The sequence below is a fragment of the Mobula birostris genome, chromosome 6 (assembly GCF_030028105.1).
Source record: "Mobula birostris isolate sMobBir1 chromosome 6, sMobBir1.hap1, whole genome shotgun sequence".
Classification (NCBI taxonomy): domain Eukaryota; kingdom Metazoa; phylum Chordata; class Chondrichthyes; order Myliobatiformes; family Myliobatidae; genus Mobula; species Mobula birostris.
This window is the reverse complement of record NC_092375.1, coordinates 183,344,660-183,363,726: the sequence shown is the minus strand read 5'-3', so window position 1 is coordinate 183,363,726 and position 19,067 is coordinate 183,344,660. Positions and strand designations below refer to the sequence as shown.

General features: G+C 40.7%; 1 protein-coding gene across 2 annotated transcripts in view; it reads left to right on the top strand.

The window, feature by feature from the left end:
* Positions 1-19,067, top strand: part of grb14 (growth factor receptor-bound protein 14) — a 109,968-nt gene that overhangs the window by 65,932 nt on the left and 24,969 nt on the right. The window contains exons 10-13 of one of the 2 annotated variants that reach the window (XM_072262032.1): positions 649-718; positions 2,741-2,828; positions 10,673-10,766; positions 15,742-17,230. In XM_072262032.1, the coding sequence (XP_072118133.1) occupies positions 649-718; positions 2,741-2,828; positions 10,673-10,766; positions 15,742-15,888 (399 nt within the window). In that variant the 3' untranslated portion in view covers positions 15,889-17,230. Of the gene's footprint in view, positions 1-648; positions 719-2,740; positions 2,829-10,672; positions 10,767-15,741; positions 17,231-19,067 lie in introns of those variants that run through there. The other variant, XM_072262033.1, reaches the window with a different exon arrangement.

Here is a 19,067-nt window from a genome sequence, read left to right as displayed (position 1 = left end):
TTCATTCAGTGATGCAACTGAGTGAACCAAAGGCCCTTTGCAGTTACCCGGTTAGGGCCACTAATATTTAGCAGCATATTTATATTGCTTTCTACTGCCTAATGAATTGAGTTTAACGTTTGGCTTGTTAAAGGAGTATTCATTCAACAGTAGCAAAGCACCACTGATAGAAATCATTACTGACTGCTGTTTATGCAATGTTTATATTATAAGCAAATGAAATAAACTTCATGTTGCTACAAAAGATAAATTTAAAGTTTCCACTTGGTGGAAAAGTACTTAAATTTTAACAGCTTTAATCGAGTGGTGGGGTGGAGATGTGTCCATACCGAAGAAGGTGTGAGGTACTCCTTCCCTATGCTAGCCTGTAGATCATCCTTTGGCAAGGTGTAGCATCTGCTTAGCTCTCCAGTCAGGGTCATGTGAAGCTGTGGGAGCAGGTGGAGGATGGTTGTATGGCCATATCACAAGTCCCGGTTATATGACAACTAATGTTAGGCAGACAATCTTAATGGCTGGGGTCAAAAAAGAAGGCAATGGCAAATTGCTTCTGCTGAAATACTTGATAGATAATCATGGTCTTTCCATGATCGTTCTATGTCATATGATGTGGCACGTGATGATTTAATTTTTTTAATTTTGAAACAGAGGAGGAGCCACCATCGTATCAACCCCTTTGGAAGTCCAGCCTTGGCACAGAGCTATTCTTCACGTCAAGGTAGTTTTAATGTGTGGTGTACCCTGATGTTAGTTTGAATTATTAGCCAACTAAATTTAAGTATTTGCTTTGTGAAACAAGTACAACGGTTCATTTTATTGTCAAAGTAGACATGTACCGGAGAACTTTGTCATCTCCTCCAGATAGCCATTGAGTACACTAAAACAATGGGATTTGTTGAAAGAAAAGACATCAATTCCTCCCCTGCATGAAAAAGAAAACTTGCATTCCGAAAATTCCCCTCCCTTCAGCATCAAATCCCCGATACCTCCCCACAGGAAAACAGCGACAATAAAAATCTCCGATTTCCCCCCCCCCCAAATGAAAACAGCGACAATAACATCAAAATCCTCAACCCCTCCCCCCAGACAAAAACGAACAGATCACCCGCCTGCCAATTGGTCACATGAAAGAAAATGCTGAAAACTGGAGGAGACCAATTTAAAGTACAGTCAAATGATCACAAAATCCATGAATATGGAAAACATCTTTCCATCAGCATACGAGGAGTGCAGCCACACAAACTCTAGCCTCAGTCCTGACTGTGCTGGGTCCAAATGCCACTGACCATTATCACTCTGGTGGTCTCCATCGGGAATGATCGTTGACCAGGTCTGAATGCCGTTGACCCTGGCTGCTGATTATTGTCAGCCTGGTGGCCTCTGTCAGGAGCGATTGCTGACTGCCTCCACATTCACCTCAATGCTTCAATCTTCCTCGCTGATCGGAGATGGAGTAGTTCCTAATTCAAGAGATTGGCTCTCTGGAAGATGTTGCCTAAGGAATTGTTTGAAGGTGCTATTTTGATCGTCAAGCCATTTAACAATATTCAGTGCTCTGCATGAAGTGTCTGGTTCTTGACATCTTGGATGGATGTTTTTTGTTTTTCTTTTTCCAGACTTCTGCAATTTTCAATTTTGATGATATTTTACTACTTGCATTGATAGAATATTCTTTTTCTTAGCATAAGTGGACCACTTGTATTAGCTTTATTGTACTTTTAATGGATTTCTTTGTGACCACATGGATTGATGGAGTTTCGAGAAGGCCTCTGGCATGTTTTGGTCAAAGGACTGAGTTTGAGTCAGGAAGTTCTGTTGCAACTTCATAAAACTCTAGTTTGACCACATCTGTAGTATTGCATTGAATTCTGCTCACTTGTGAAAAGATGAGATCGTTTTGAAGAGTGGTGTTTACCAGGACATTCTGTGAATAAGACGGGTCCTATAAGGAGAGGTTGGTCAAACTTGAGTTGTTTTCTCTGGGGAGACCTGATAGAGCAGGAGTTCCCAAACTTTTTTTTTTTTTTTTAAAAAAGGACCCTACCATTAACCAAAGGGTCTGTGGACTCTAGTTTGGAAATCTCTGATAGAGGTTTATACGGTCGAGGGGCACAGATGAAGTAATCTGGTACCTTTCTTCCAGGGATGATATCTCTTTACACCAGAAGTCATCCATTTAAAGTGGGGGGGGGGGCAAGTTTGCAGGAAGTGTGGGTTTTTAGTGCTAGGTGCTTAAAATGTGCAGACGGGTGGTAATTAAAGCAAATTCAATAGACGTTTAAAAAAAAATCTTGGGCGCATGAATGTGCAGGGAATGGAGGAGTTATGGGCATTGTATCAGGAAAATGGTCTAGGTTATCTAGTCATTTAATTACTAGATTACTTTGACATGGGCTAAAGTGGTCCATTGCTTTACTGTTTATCTAATTTGATAAATGCTGAGTACACTATGGTAAAGAGCTTTCAGTTCTGTTTTGTCACCATGTTTCTCTGCTTTGGTATGTCATGAGTTTGTATGTTCATTCCCTTTCCGACAAACTCTGGTGATCATGATCCATTCCTCTATGAAGTGTTAGCATTTTTGTTCTACTTAATGTTCTGTATTTCCTCTTGCCAGCACCCCTTCAGTCCATTGATAAGTTTGAGACCTATGATATGGCAGGTCACTTTTGAAGTAAGAAATTGATGAAGATAACAATTCATGCATGCTACTTTTTAGTTGTCCCCTTTATTTATACAGGTCTTCCCAAGGCACAGATTTGGTTTCATCCTGGTCTCTCCAGAGATGACGCTCAAAAAACGCTGGAACGTCAAGGGTTTGTGGATGGGTATGCATTTTTAGTACATTTTCAGATGGGTAAAAGTTCAAAATAAATTTAATAAATGTACATCCATCACCATATAAAACTCTGCGATTCATTTTCTTGCAGACATAATCAATAAAGCCATAATAGAATAATAACCATAATAATAGAATTGATGAAGCAATGCACCATTTTGGGTGATCAACCAGTGTGTAAAAGACAAACTGTGCAAATACAAACTAATAATAAATGACAAATCAATGAGATTGCCACAATTCAATTGACAATACGTATAAAGGTATATAATAGCAAGGGTTTTCAACTACTTTTAATTGTGAATTTTTTTTCACTTCAGTAACTTGATGTTAAAGGTCATGGGTAGTTTGAGTCCTTTAATTCTCTGAATTATGCAATATAAATGCAATATTCAACTTTATTGAAGTACATTAAACAACTTTATCAAAATACATTAAACATGACATTCACTATTGAATTTAGATATTTTCTATTGCCATTTTAAATTACAATATTGTCACAGAATAGCCAGAGCATGCATTAAAATTTCAGCTTGTGTTGAGCATAAGTTGTATTATTTCAATATTGTACTTCAGTAGAAACTCTACAATTTTGGATGGCAATTTGAAAATGTTTTATTGTTGGAATCTGGAAAATGGCACAGCTTAGTGCAAACTTGCATCCTTATGTTGAACATCCTTTCAGTCCATTTGCCTTGAATCCTTTCTTGCCATTCCCCTTATCCTCTTAACCAGCCATATTGCCTCTTTTGCCTGTCCTGATGCAGGGTTTCAACCTGAAATATTGATTTATTTCCTTTTTAATGCTGCTTGACCCGCAGTGCATCCAGAAGACTGTGTACGACTCTAAACTTGGGTTTTGTATGTCTTTAGTCCATTAGTTGTCATTTAGATTGGTCTTGTGCCAATCAAATAACACTGAAGGCATTTGCGTGCCTGTCTTTCTCTCAAAAAGCAATTCAGTTATATGGTAGAGACTCCTATTTGAAAGTAGATAAATGACATCTCATTTCCCAAATAGAACTTGACTTTGAATTGAGGTGAGTGCCTCAGTTGGTCAGAGTTGACAATGGACATTGCATACCTGTCTAGGTGCTCAAGCCTGGGCAGTACAATATCGAGAGCAAGTGGTTGCCTGTGTAGCAAGCTCCCACTCTCCACACATCTGATGAACCCAAAGGAATGGCAGACACTGATACACGTTGGTACCAGAAGCATCACAGGAGTTGCCACTCAGCATTGAACTCAATGCAGGATTCCAGCTTTGGATTTTTCCCTGGGAGGGGGGCATAGTTTACTCCTGAAGCTTTCCCCATGAGTAGGTATAGCCACAAGGCACCGGAGGTTTGAGATCAGAGTTTTACTTCGAGATGAGCTGTCAACTACGGCTGATGAAGCAACTGGTTGTAAGGTGCCAGTAACTCACCTTCGCCCCTTCTGTCAGTAGAAGCTGTTCCACTGGACTTAGAAGCTAAGCCACTCATGAAGGCCAGGAGCTGGACTTGGTTGTCAGAGGCTATTTGAGGTGCTTGCCATTAGGAGCATTTAATAGTGGAAGCTTATCCACATTACCACCCCTAGCCATAACAACCTTAAGGAAACACTTTGAATTAGAGGAATTGATTGAGACTACTATACAGAGAAGGAACGTTTGATCATCCTTGCTATGAAGGGGGTTTTACTTGACCTTTTGGAGTCCTAGAAAAGTGCAGCTCAGGACAGTCCCTTGGGCCAATCCGGTCTGTGCTGAGCCATTAAATTGCTTATTCCCACTGACCTGCAGCAGCACCATAGCCTCCCTACACCTTCCATCCATGTACTTATCCAAACGTTTAACCTTCTCTGAAACGGCATTCTCCTCTGACATTCAACATTCTGTGAGCTACATTCTAATTGAGGGCTTCCCAATCTTTTTAAATGCCATGGACCTCTCTCATTAATTGAAGGGTCCATGGAGCCCAGGTTGAGAACCACAGTAAGTCAATATGGGTTTTTATCATTTTTCATGGTAGTCATTATGAGCTGGGTGTGATCCACGGGAAAGATCTAAGCTTTGATTCAATTCGAGTTTAATTGTCATTCAACCATGCACAAATACTCATGAATTCAGCCAAATGACAGCTTTCTTTAGAGGCCAAGGTGTAAAACAGTTACACAACACAAAGCATAAATAGCACATACCAGAAAGCAAGCGCATAAGGGAATCAGTAAGATACAGCCAGTAAGAGTCCAAACTAGCCATCAATGGTGCAGAAATTGCCCAGTGAAAATGGGGACGGGGAAGGGGTGTGTGGAAGGAGACAGCATGGACTCCAGCCTGGATGTTGAGCCACACTCCCTCTGGTGAAGTGCTCTAGCTTTGACACCTCCCTTCTGGCAGCTGTAAACAGGCAACACCGTGCCTTGAGGCCTTGAACCTACGACATAGTAAGGGCATAAAATACAACCACCCAAATTATTATACAGAAATCTGGCAGCCAAGTAGATGGTGTTCATCCCTCTTGGATACAGAAGGGCCAAAACTGTTCCCAGAAGAACATGAAACCTATTCTGTTCTCAGCAATTTTTTTTTTCCATGTTAAATCATGTCTGGAAATGTAATTTTGCCTGTGCATTTCTCCTAAAGAGTAGTATTTAGCCTTGTAGCAAAAAATTGCCGATATTTAGCAAGCAGCACATGGTGGAGAGTAAAATAAGTTTTCTCTGGGATTGAGAAATAGAAAGTTGGTTTTAAGCACCACACATCAAAGTTGCTGGTGAACGCAGCAGGCCAGGCAGCATCTCTAGGAAGAGGTACAGTCGACGTTTCAGGCCGAGACCCTTCGTCAGGACTAACTGAAGGAAGAGTGAGTAAGAGATTTGAAAGTTGGTTTTAATGTTTATTGGAACCATAGTGCTGAACAACAGGCAGACAATATCTGAAGAGTATTGATAAAGACTGGAGCCACCTGTCTTGTAAAAGTACTGGTCAGAAGAAAGCAAACGACTTCTGTAGAAAAATTGCAGTCATGATGATGGAAAAACCATGATAACCCACATCATTTAGTCATGTCACATAATGAGTGCTGGAGAGCAAAAATGTTTGGGAGAATCAAAAATGGCTGAACCAGTGACACTGTCGTAAATGGAGTAGGAATAGACAGTTGGGGCAACTCTCTGAGAGCATAGCACTGAATAGAACCGGAGACAAAGGAGATGGGAAGAATAATTAAAAGACAGGTGGGAAACTGATCTTTATGATGTATATTGCTGCAAACAATTAAGAATTTTGAATAGCTTGTAGTTTATGAATCATGAAAGCAAGAGGCTGCTGACCTGGGAGAAATATTGTTAGAAATAAGATGGACAAGGCTCATTTATTTGCATAACACTTTTCAAAAAGACAGTTCAAATGCTTTACATAAACCACAAAAATCAAGCCTCAAATTTTAGACAATAGAGAATAAAATCACTCAAATTAAAGAAACAAAAGTTTGTGCAAGAGATTCTAATTAAAAGGTACAGCAAAAAAAGTTTTAAGCCTCGATTTAAATGATCTTAAAGTTGCTTCACCATGTTTAGTTCTCACTCTGGGGATGGTAAACAGACCCACCCCAGATGACCTGGGAGCTTGGGAAGGTTCATAATGCAGCAAGAGATCGGAGATGTATTTTGGCCCTAGACCACTCAGTGCTTAATAAACAGTAATATTTTGAAGTCAATGCTCTGGAGAGGAAGCCAGTGTAACAATCTGAGAAGTGAAGGGGTGAGTTGTACTTTCTTGGTCTGAGGACTCTAGCATCAGCATTCTGAATAAGCTGCAGCTGTCTGTGGGATTTTTTAACGCAGACCTGTGTAAATGCCATTACAGTGATCAAGCCTACTAAAATAAATAGAATACCAGTTATTGGTTGTGCATTTTTGTATTTGATTTGAATGAGCCAAAAGTGCAGCTTACAGATGTTGCTGTGGGATGATGCTCATGGGCATTTACCACGAGCAATGGAAGACTAATTTATCTCCTGATCTAATGTCCCTGGAATAGTTGGGTCAAAGAATTGGGCAAAGTTTACCTGGGCAAACAGTGTGTTGTATTTGTTTTAAGTTTGATAATACTGAATTAGACTTCACTAAATTGAAGAGCCAAGTCTGCTTGTTCCAGCAGAGTAGGAGAAAGACTAATGACGACACCTCCCTCAGAGCCCCAAACATTTCCTTCCAAGTGAGGCAACTTTTCACCTGCAAATCTGCTGAGGTTGTCCTTTGTATTCTGTGCTCCCGATGTGGCCGCCTTTACATTGGTGAGACCTGTCGTAAATTGGGGGCTTGGGACAGCTTCAAGCATCTCCATCCACCAAAAGCAAAACTTCCCCATGGCCAAACATTTTAATTCCTGTGTCGGGCCATGGCGTCTGTGCCAAGATGAGGCTACCCTCAGTGTGGAGGAGCAACAGCTTGTATTTTATCTCATATCCCTACTCTGGCCTCCTGTCTCTTCTCACCTCCCCTGGTTCCCGCTCATTCCTTTTCTCCTATGGTCCACTCTCCTGTCAAGTTCCTCAGTATCCAGTTATTTCTTTCCCACTCACTTGGCTTCACCTATTACCTAGATATCCTTTTTCCCTCTCCCCACCTTTTTTGTTCTGTCATCTTCCTTTCCAGTCTTGAAGGGTCTTGGCCTCAAATGTCAATTGTTTATTTATTTCTTTAGGTGCTCCCAGATCTGTTGAGTTCCTCCAGCATTTTGTTGCCAATGACATCTGAGCAGTGCTTGGTGAATATTGTGTATTGTATTTAATTGTAGATAATTTGTATTTGTGCAGCCTAATTTTGAGCACCATTACACTAAGCTTTCAAAGGATACAGCTAGTACCTCATGTATAGAAGCTATATGGATCACACCAAGGTTAGTATGCAAATAAGAGGGACTGAGGATGTATTTCGGAACAACTATAGTGGGTGACTGGGTAGAAATGGTATTGCAAGAGATGCCGGTGGACAATGTGGGAATGAAAAAGGTCTGATTACTTCACTAAATTAGCAATGCAGCCATGAGCCTAGTTGAGAATCAGTACAAATTAAAGGCCTTGTATTCTGGTTGGGTTGAGTTTGTGGCAACTTGCAAATGTTTTGTCACCATGTGAGGAGACATTGTCAGAGCACCGATTGTAGTGCGTCTTCCCAATGCTTGGCCCTTATATACTTTTCAATCAACCGATTGGATGTCATTCCAGAAACTAAATTGTGATGTGGGGAGGAAATCTTGTTGCTAGTTGGCTGTGTGGTGAATTTTGTGCATTGTCTGCAATTTCACCCTCATCGTTTCATAAATAGGATCAAGGTCTTCGTGTGTGTTTCCAGAATTGTTTATGGAAAACCGCACTTCTAGGAATCATCTTGCATTCTGCGTATTCACTTGCACCATGACTTTCACTGATGCCTAGTCAAATTTGTGCTCCTTACGGTCTTAATCGGTAGAGACCAGGGAGAATTGGTCATGCTGCTTTACAATCAGGTGATGTTCATGGATTGTTGTGGATAGTTTTCTTCCAGTCTGGCCAACATAATATTTGCTGCAGTCCTCATTGGATTTTTGTAGATTACATTGGTGTTGTATTCTGCCTAGTTGGTCTACAATCTAGTGGCATGAATATTGAATTCCCCACCTTCCATTAAGTGTCCCCTTTCCCTCCTTTCCCTCTTTTGATTGACCCTGCTTTCATCAGTGTCTTTCCTATTCTGCATCCTCTCCATCTGCCCATATCCCACAGTCCTACTGTATTCCACTCCCCAACTCCCAGCTTTTATTCCATGCTCCATCACCTTCTATTGATGTCCATTGTCATCCTCATCACTTCCACCTCTCAGCTCTGCCATTCCCACTCTTTCTGCTCCTATCTGCCTCTCAACGCCTACCTAGATCTGCCTATCACCTGCCATTCCTTCCCCTCTACATTGGCTATCTCCTCCCTCCTGAAGGGTCTTGGCCCACTAGATCAAAGGTCCATTTCCTTCTGTAGATGCTGCCTGACCTGGGTTCCTCTAGTGTTTTGTGTAATGAACAATGAAACAATTTGTTGCAGTCAAAGGTATTTAATTGGTCTTGGAGTGAGGAAGGATGAAAGACTTTCAGTAAGATGCGTGGGTATTTGCATAGTTGTAAAACAGTACGGCATTGAAGAGCCTTGATAAAGTGAACTTGTCCATAGTTCTGATTAGTGAATGGGTGATGGGATTGTTTTTTCCACTTAAACATTTGTTGTCATTGTATTCTGACACTTCATCTCACCATTTCCGCTCGATGGCAGAGCAATCAGCTACATCAACCTTTTTTTTTGGCAGTAGCTCCTCAACCATCTTCACCTTTCTACCCTCGTTTGTATCTATACATTTTCAGTAAAACCTTCAATTACTTTTGCTTGCCCATCTGCTAAGGCTTAAACCATAGCACTCTTTTACTCAATCTTGGAGTTTTTTCCAACAGTAAAGTTGCTGGTTGCTTACCAGGTGTTAATAATTCCCTAATATTGAGCTAAACAAGGAAAGTTAAACACCAGAAAATATGCAGAAGCTGGAAATCCAAAGCAACAGACACAATTCTGGAAGAACTCAGCAGGTCAAGTAGTGTCTATAGAAATGTATAAGCAGTTGATGTTAGGACTGAGAACCTTGCAGGAATGAGATGGGGAAGATACCAGAATAAAAAGGTGGGGGAGGGGAAAGAAGCTAGCTGGAAGGTGCTGGGTGAAGCCAGGTGTGTGGGGTAAGTCAAGGGCTGGAGAAATCTGATAGAGTAAACTATGGATGACAGCCAAGTTCCAGAACTTTGTAAGTGTCAGGGGGCAAACATGAGTGTAGTTGCTATTTTAAGGAGCTTGAGAATCTGAAAGGTCTGAAGGTAGGTGAGCCACCTGGACTGAATGGAGTCTACAGAAGGACTTGGACAGATTAAGAGAATGGGCACAGAGATTGCAGGTGAAATTCAATGCAGGCAAGTGTATGCCATGTTCTTTGATAGTAGGAATAAAGGCATAGGCAATTTTTAGAGTGAATTTGGAGGTGCAGAGGGACTTGAGTCCTAATAGGATAGTGTAGAGGGTAGTTTGCTTGGGAGAACACGCACAGAGTCGCCAGTTACCGGTGCCATCTTAACATAAGATGCCCTAAAACCTGAAGGTTATGTCTGTAGTAAGGAACGCAAATACAATGTTAACATTCATTTTGTGAGGACTAGAATAAAGCAAAGATGTAATGAGGCTTTAAGGTTTTGGTCAGACCATGTTTGAAATACTGAACAATCTTGAGCCCCTTATCCAAGAAAAGATGTGTTGCATTGGATAGAGTCAAAAGGTTTGAGGATTATCCTAGGAATGAAAGGATGGTTCTGGGCCTGCACTTGACTTTGGAGACATGGGGCATCTTGTTAAAACCCACTAAATGTTGATAGGCCTAGATAAGCGTGAACACAACCTCAAAGCACATCCCTTAGAAGAGGAATTTCTTTAGTCAGTGGTGAATCCACAGAATTAATTACCACATGGCTGTGGAAAAGGTGTCATTGGGTATTTTTAAGCTGGAGTTTGGTCCTTGATTAGTAAGGGCATCAAATGTTATGGGGTTGAGGGGAAAAACTGACAATGATTGAATGGCAGAGCAAGCTCAATGGGCAAATAGCCCTACTTCTGCCCGTATCCTGTTTTTTAAGTGCTTCAATTACTACCATTCTCTTTGTGTTGTACAGTTTTGTTCATGCCTATCAAGACTGGAATTTTCAACAACCTGGAATAGGCTATTAATGCAAGTTTCAGTTAAAAAATAGTATGCAAACAACTGTTTATATTTTTACTCATCTAGGATGTACTTGGTGAGAGACAGTCAAAGCAATTTGAAGAGTTTTGTTTTGTCATTATGCTATGGTCGGAAGATAAGGCACTTTCAGATTCTTCAGGTAAGTTGTATCTGCTAGCAACTCTTAATGTACAGATTTGCCTAATGATATTTTAAAATCATAATTTTGGATTAAGTGGAGGCTTTGGAAGAAAATAGTTTCGACCAAATGATTCACAGATGCTTGTTAAAAAAACTGCACCTTGCTTCATTGAATGTTTCATGTCCCAAGGATCTTATCTCAGTATTTGCAGGAGCTTCTGAGTGGTTGCTATTTTCTTAGAGTTTCTGGTACTGTTGGATTTGGAAATGTAATAAGACTAGATTCAGCGTTTGTTAAAGCAAAATTGTTCCTGCTACCATCTGTACTTCTACAACTAATATATGCACTTCCACGACAGCTTTAAACTTAGTGCAGCTGAGAGCAATAGGGGGACCAAACTTACTACTGAAATAGAATAGAAGAATGCATGTGAACAAATCTTGGTGTCAGGAGAGGGTTAAGGGTGTGGAAAATACTTGTAACTGCTCATTATACTCAAATATCCACAAAGTCAACTATCCATTCTTGTATCTTGTCTGAATCTTAACTCTCAAAAGGGAAATTTCCCTTTATCTCCCCTTCTGGATCAGTTGTTTAACTTGGATCTTAATGTTGTTATCTTTCTCTTATGGCTCCAGTGCTGCGTGCCTGTTTCATTACTCTGTCTAGTACTGGAAATATAGCCAAATTCTGCAACTCAAGCCTCTGGATATGCATGCTGTTAGTTATTGAATTATTGTACTTGAGAGGCACTTAATTTGTATTGTTCAAATCATTACTTTACATTTGTTCGTAATTCCATTTGACCTTCCTTATCATAACCAAATTGATTCTGCATTTGGTTTGACCATTTTTTGATTTCATCTTTTACGTACGTACGTGCGTGTGTGTGTGTGTGTGTGTGTGTGTGTGTGTGTGTGTGTGTGTGTGTAGATGCCTGCTCACTTGTGCACTTTGCAAAAGCGCTTTCACCAGTATTGATTAATATTCCATTTCATGTGACCTCTTGTCCTGTAAATTTTCTTGTTATGGCTGCAGGTATGGTAGCTAAAAAGGAAACATCTTAACAGGAAAATCAAAAGTGGGGTACAAAATGTCCATTTCTTCCCCCCCCCACCCCCCAGTGCTAGCAAAATTAAATGAACTAGTAAGTTTTGATAGCTCTTTTGTATAACCAGTTTTAAACTACCTTCAGTGTTGTGGTTCCTCCAGATTACTGAACTGAGCCTCTAGTACAGGCGTTCCCAATCTGTTTTTATGCCATGGACCCTTAACATTACCTGAGGGGTCTATAGACCCCAGATTGAGAACCCCTGCTCATACTTCCAAGCTGGCTCTTCATTGAGAAGAAAGTTAATGCTGATCTGTGTCAGCAATAAATGAGCAGTAGAATTTCTAGTTACTTAGTTAAATTTTGATGCCTCTGGAGGAAGTTGGACATTGTACTCAAATTTCAATTTTTCTTCTGTTGGGATGTTTCCTTTTTAGCTACCATAGCTGCAACCAACTTTAATCGTTAAACAGCACTTTTGTGGTTTCGATAAAATGCTGATAAGTATGCAAACTATTTCTTCATAGATCCTTGCAAATCTATTTAAGGTGCTTTGACTGCTTTCTCAATCCACTAGTTTTTCTAGTCCAGGGGTTCTCAAACAATTTACTTTATTGTCGCCAAACATTTGATACTAGAGCGTACAATCATCACAGCGATATTTGATTCTACGCTTCGCGCTCTCTGGAGTACAAATCGATAGTAAATATTAAAAATTTAAATTATAAACTATAAATACAAAATAGAAAAGGGAAAGTAAGGTAGTGCAAAAAAACCGAGAGGCAGGTCCGGATATTTGGAGGGTACGGCCCAGATCCGGGTCAGGATCCGTTCAGCAGTCTTATCACAGTTGGAAAAAAGCTGTTCCCAAATCTGGCCGTATGAGTCTTCAAGCTCCTGAGCCTTCTCCCGGAGGGAAGAGGGATGAAAAGTGTGTTGGCAGCACTGCTCCGACAGCGTGCAGTGTAAAATGAGTCCAAGGACAGAAGATTGGTTTGTGTGATGTGCTGCGCCGTGTTTACGATCTTCTGCAGCTTCTTCTGGTCTTGGACAGGACAACTTCCATACCAAGTTGTGATGCACTCCAGAAGAATCCTTTCTACGGTGCATCTATAAAAATTAGTGAGGGTTTTAGGGGACAGGCCAAATTTCTTTCTCTTTTTCAGGAAGTAAAGGCACTGGTGGGCCGCCTTGGCAGTGGACTCTGCTTGGTTGGACCAAGTCAGGTCATTATGCCGTGGACCAATACCATTAAGCAAGGAGTCCATGGACCCCAGGTTGGGAATCCATGTTCTAGTCATTTCTGTTTTTTTTTTTAAAAAACAGTATTATTTTCAGGATGTTGTCTCATGTAGGGCTGTGACTACCATCATACTTGGTTCTTTTTGTTTATCCATTTTGTTTGCTCAGAATCTTTTCATTGCAAGTTATTTTATTGTCAGTTTACCATGTCACTGGGCTTTCATACTTCAAGGAAATCCCTCTTAATATGACCCTATTTCTCCATACTTTAATTGATCCAGTGTAACTTTCTTGTCTATTTCATCTTGTGAAGTAGATTGGTTCTATCAATGCAAATAGAATGTACTTTCTCAAATTCTCCCATAACGTTCGTTCTTATTTTGCTAAGATCTACCTTATGGGAGAGCTGAATATTTCTACTGTACTTGGGTGTATTTTCACATGAGCACATTACGTAGAGAGATTTATAATGGCATACTGCCTTGGATGATGCGGAATGTCAGTGTGAAGCAGCACCAAGCAGTCCAGAAAAGATGCTCTTTGCCATCTGCAGCTAAAAATTTATCAGCATAAGGAATGGCTTTAAAGTTATCTGGATATATATAGCTGCTTAGAAGGTGTATGGTGAGTTTCCCCCAACCCCAAGTGCAAACAAAATCTGGGAAGTGGCAATTTCAGCAACTTTAAGACTGAATGCCCTTGGAGGCATTTTTTGGTGGGATATCCTGAAACGGAAGAGCTTTTGCTGATTTAAGAATCTGTAATCTGCCAAAGATGGGGGGGGAGAAAAAAACAGGTGGGTTTATAAAGTAGCCTAAGAAAGGGGTTTGGTTCTAGCTAAGATATTTTGTTTCACTGTGGAGTTAAGGGAATAAAGCCAATAATCTGTGCACCACAACTTCTAGTTGTGCTGGGGCCTTCTTCTGAGGCCTCAAACTGTACTATAAATTTGTATTGTAAAAATTCTGTTCAGACAAGAAATGTATTTGGATTACTGTAAATGAATAACACTTAGAACACTACTAAAATATAAACTTGCGTTCCTATTGGCATGAGAGATTATAGTCATACTTAGCTGTGACAATTAAATAGTCACAGCACAGATGCAGGCCCTTCTAGTCCATGCTGAAACCATTTAAACTGCCTACTCCCATCGATGAGCACCGGGATCCATACACACCTTGCACCCATGTACCTCTCCAAACTTCAACATTGAAATCGGGCTTGCGTGTACTACTTGTGCTGGCAGCTCGTTCCACACTCAGGACCCACCTGAAGAAATTTCTCCTTGTGTACCCCTTAAACTTTACATCTATCACCTTTAATCCATTACCTCTAAGTTGTAGTCTAACCCAAACTCTAGAAAAAGCCTGCATGCACTTAGTCTACCTATACCCCTCACAATTCTGTATAGCTCTGTCTTCTACTTTCCAAGTAAAGTCTGAACCTATTCAATTTTCCTGATAACTTGGGTCCTGAAGACTCGGCAACATCCTTGTAAATCCATTCTGTACTCTTCTTCAACCTTGTTTACATCTTTCTTGTCCAAATTGGGCCTTGTCAATATCTTGTACAACTTCAACATAACATCCCATCTCCGTACTCGGTACTTTGATTTAGTCTAACTGTAAATCATGCAATTGAGGGATTTCAGTCTTGTTGCACATGATGTTGTTGAGCAGCTGATTTGCTTGGGGTGGGGGGGTGGGGAGAGAATGAAAAGGTCTAACTTGGCCTAAATTAGAGCCTTAAGTTAAAGTAAATTGCACGTTGCAATCATTGAGCTTAAACTGTCTGAAGCAGAAATTTTTTGACCATTATTGTACTGATAATGGTCAGCTTGAGATTTACCAATTTAAGGGATTTGTCTCAAGCTGAAATGGCGACATAATCCAATGTACCTGGATCTCTGGGATGTCAGCCCCTCAGGAATGAGTCATGAAGTGGACTTGAGACTAGTAGGCCGGTAGTTTGTGAAGATACTTGTGCCTTCTGACCAAAGAATGACAACCCATTGAATTGTGGTTGGATATTTACTACTATAAGACTGTATTTTAATACCAATCCCATTACAAATGCCCTAATTGACATTAAAAAATGTTACTGCTTGAGGAAAGTCAAAATAGTTTAGCATTTGCAGCAGTATAACAAATGGCCTTTTTAAGGCTTTGCCAAGGTTATCAATGATAAACTTGGGTTGCTTCCTCTAGAGCACTGGAGGATGAGGGGTGATCTAATAGAGGTTGACAGGATTGAGGGGGGCATAGAGTGGACAGACTATGTTCCCCGGGGTTGAAGTGCCTAAAACCAGAAGGCATGTGTTGAGGATGAGGGCAGTTGGGTTTGGGGGGGCGGGGGGGATGGAAATGTGAGGAGTATCTTGGTCATGAATGCTTGGAATGTGCTGCCTAGTATAGTGGTAGAGGCAAGTCCATTGGGGGGTTTTGAAGAGATGTTTGTATAGGCAATGGATGTAAGGAAGGTGGACTGTGTAGGTATTACAAATTAGTGCTTCTTATTTGCTTTTTAGCTGGTTTGGCACAACATTGGGGGCTGAGTAGCCTGATTCTGTGCTGTAGTGTCCAGGTTCTCTTTAACCAGTGGTTCAGAGATTTACAAGAAGGATGCAAAGTAAGAAGTTAACTTATAAGAATTTTAATGTATTGGAAATGTTTCATAACTGCCATGTAATCAATGCAGCTGGAAGACGATGGAAGAGTATGTTATACAATGGATGAGGGGCGCACCAAGTTTTCAGACCTTATTCAGCTTGTGGAGTTCCACCATCTTAACAAGGGAGTGCTGCCCTGCAAATTGAAACACGCCTGTGCCCGAGTTGCACTTTAATCTGAAGCCATTCGTTCACCAGAGTTGTCTCGAGTGCGTGCTTCGAACAAACACCGCAACTGTGAGAAGATAATTGTGATAGTGTACACTGTGCCTCAGACCAAAGGAAGACTACCTGTGGAATTGGATTGTTAGATTGATGCTACTCAATACTTGATCTTTGACTTTTGAACCTCATTGTGCCTAAGAAATCAGTGTTTTATTGTGCTGCTTGTAATGGGAGGACAATACAAAAAATCTGTTGTGGCATTACTGAAATCTGTGCTGCTTGAGATTGGTCTCTGCCTGCCTGACATGTTTTTTTTTATTGTGGTAACACTGTTTACTGTTTGATATTTGTGTGCCATCCTTATTGGAACATGATGTCTTGCCAAGAGAGCAATGTGTTCAATTATAAAAATAAGCAACAGAAACAGAAGATCCCATTTTCTTAATACTTGAACAGAATGCAAAAAAACAATAGATTCAGTTTAGTATACTAATTTTCGTACAGAATTTTGCATTGAATTATCTGGATATTGTGTGTGAAGATGAGTGAAATTCATCCAGCATTATTTTGCACTGAAATTTAAATAGCAAGCATTTTCAGAAAATTCCAAAATTGCTTGCCTATTTTATCACTGTACCTCAAGTACTGAAAGTGAGTTTTGTGGTCCGTTGTTTAGACATTTTGTTCTAATAATTGAACTAGTAATTTGGTATTGTGTTTATTTTTTTTTACTGCAATAACTGATTGTACCCTTTATGAATATGGTTTTGTAGTTTTCATTGCCAAATTGGGCCTAACTTGAATTTATTATTTGGTCATGATGTGTAGACTCATGTCCAATATGATTTGCCAATCCATTCCATTAAAGGGTCTGGCTGAGATCTGTTCTAACAAGTTTTTAAAATTGACAAGGAACCAGCCTCTATAAACTTACTGGTTTCATCAAATTAAAAGCCTGTTAATGAAAGTACTGTAACTTTAACAATTTTGCATTAAATATTGTCTGCTCCCTTTCCTGACAGACTTTTTGATACCAGTAAGTTCTACTGAAATTATTTCCCAAGCATAAATTTGAAGATGCACTTTGTCTGTATAAAGGCAAATTGTCCTGCTGCTTCCTGTAAACTTGTAAATCTGACTTTTTTAGTCTTTGAAACCTCAGGAAATGGAGAAATCTTGCAGTATTTCGTGTATATACTATTTCCACAGAAGTCTTCAATTATGGTTGTTCTTCTGAGAATATCTGTTTAGGGAAATATTTTTAATGACATTGTGAAAACTTGTGTTCTGATTTATCTGTGGGGTAAGTGAGAGATCAAGCTGCAAATGACCTATTTTCTACTAAATGCAAATTGATGTGTCTTTGACATTTTCTACATGAATAAAGTTTGCTTGAATTTTCCTTCCCTTGGTTTTTAAATTCTGTCCAGATTTGGGAATTGTATTCCAGTTCAGACATGTCATTTGTGATACCTGCATGAGGAATTTTTCCGTGCGTTTGAACAAAACCATTTTATCCCATGGGAGAATGTGTTTCTACTGTGTCCAGAAGTCAAGAGAACAAATCTTGCTATTTGAGTTCATTCAGCTTGTCTTATTCTGACATGTTTTCCTTTACTAATCATTATTAAGGGCAGTAAGTGTCTTTTCTGATGGGCTCTTAATAGTAAAGGTATTTGTTACAAATATTGATAGAATGTTGACAAACAGATCTTTATATGCTCCCTGCATTCGAGGGAATGTGAAATACAAAAAATTGGACAAACTTGGATTTTTTCCGGAGTAGCAAAGATTGGGAAGAGATCTGGTGGAGATTTATAAGAATATGTGAAATAGCCATTCAGCATCTTTGTAGCATTTAATCATTTAAATTCTCAATTGCATCTGACGCAAATATAGTAAAAAGTCTGGTCACAGTAGGAGTCCCTGAATTCTGCATCAAATTTGACTAGAATTGCAGGGCCATACATGCAAGATGGACTTCTGAGTGACAAAAGGGACAACTTCCAGAGAATATGTGGATTGGGGCCTATGATGCTGTAAACTAGCAACACACACAAAATGCTGGTGGAACGCAGCAGGCCGGGCAGCGTCTATAGGAAGAAGTACAGTCGACGTTTCGGCCCGGGACCCTTCGTCAGGATTAACTGAAAGAAGAGATAGTAAGAGATTTGAGAGGGGGAGGGGGACATATGAAATGATAGGAGAAGACAGGAGGGGGAGGGATGAAGCCAAGAGCTGGACAGTTGATTGGCAAAAGGGATACCAGGGTGGAGAAGGGAGAGGATCATGGGATGGGAGGCCTAGGGAGAAAGAAAGGGGGAGGTGAGCACCAGAGGAAGATGGAGAGAAAGCAATAAGTTATTGTGAGGGACAGAGGAAAAAAAAGAAAAAATAATAAATAATGGATGGGGTAAGAAGGGGAGGTGGGGCGTTAACAGAAGTTAGAGAAATCCATGTTCATGCAATCAGGTTGGAGGCTACCCAGACGGAATATAAGGTGTTGTTCCTCCAACCTGAGTGTGGCTTCATCTTTACAGTAGAGGAGGCCGTGGATAGACATGTCAGAATGGGAATGGGATGTGGAATTAAAATGTGTGGCCACTGGGAGATCCTGCTTTCTCTGGCGGACAGAGCGTAAGTGTTCAGTGTTCATGTGGGTGTTCAGCGAAACAGTCTTCCAGTCTGCGTCGGGTCTCACCAATATATAGAAGGCCGCACTGGAGGCACCGGACGCAGTATATCACACCAGCTGACTCACAGGTGAAGTGTCGCCTCACCTGGGAGGACTGACTGGGGCCCTGAATGGTGGTGAGGGAGGAAGCGTAAGGGCATGTGTAGCACTTGTTCCGCTTACAAGGATAAGTGCTAGGAGGGGTATCGGTGGGGAGGGGTGGGACGAATGGACAAGGGAGTCGTGTAGGGAGCGATCCCTGCGGAAAGCAGAGAGAGGTGGGGAGGGAAAGATGTGCTTAGTGGTGGGATCCCGTTGGAGATGGCGGAAGTTATGGAGAATAATATGTTGGACCCGGAGGCTGGTGGGGTGGGTAAGATGAAGCCACACTCAGGTTGGAGGAATAACACCTAGTATTCTGCCTGGGTGGTCTCCAACCTGATGGCATGAACATTGATTTCTCTAACTACTGTTTATACCCTCCTCCCCTTCTTGTCCCATCCCTTATATGTATTT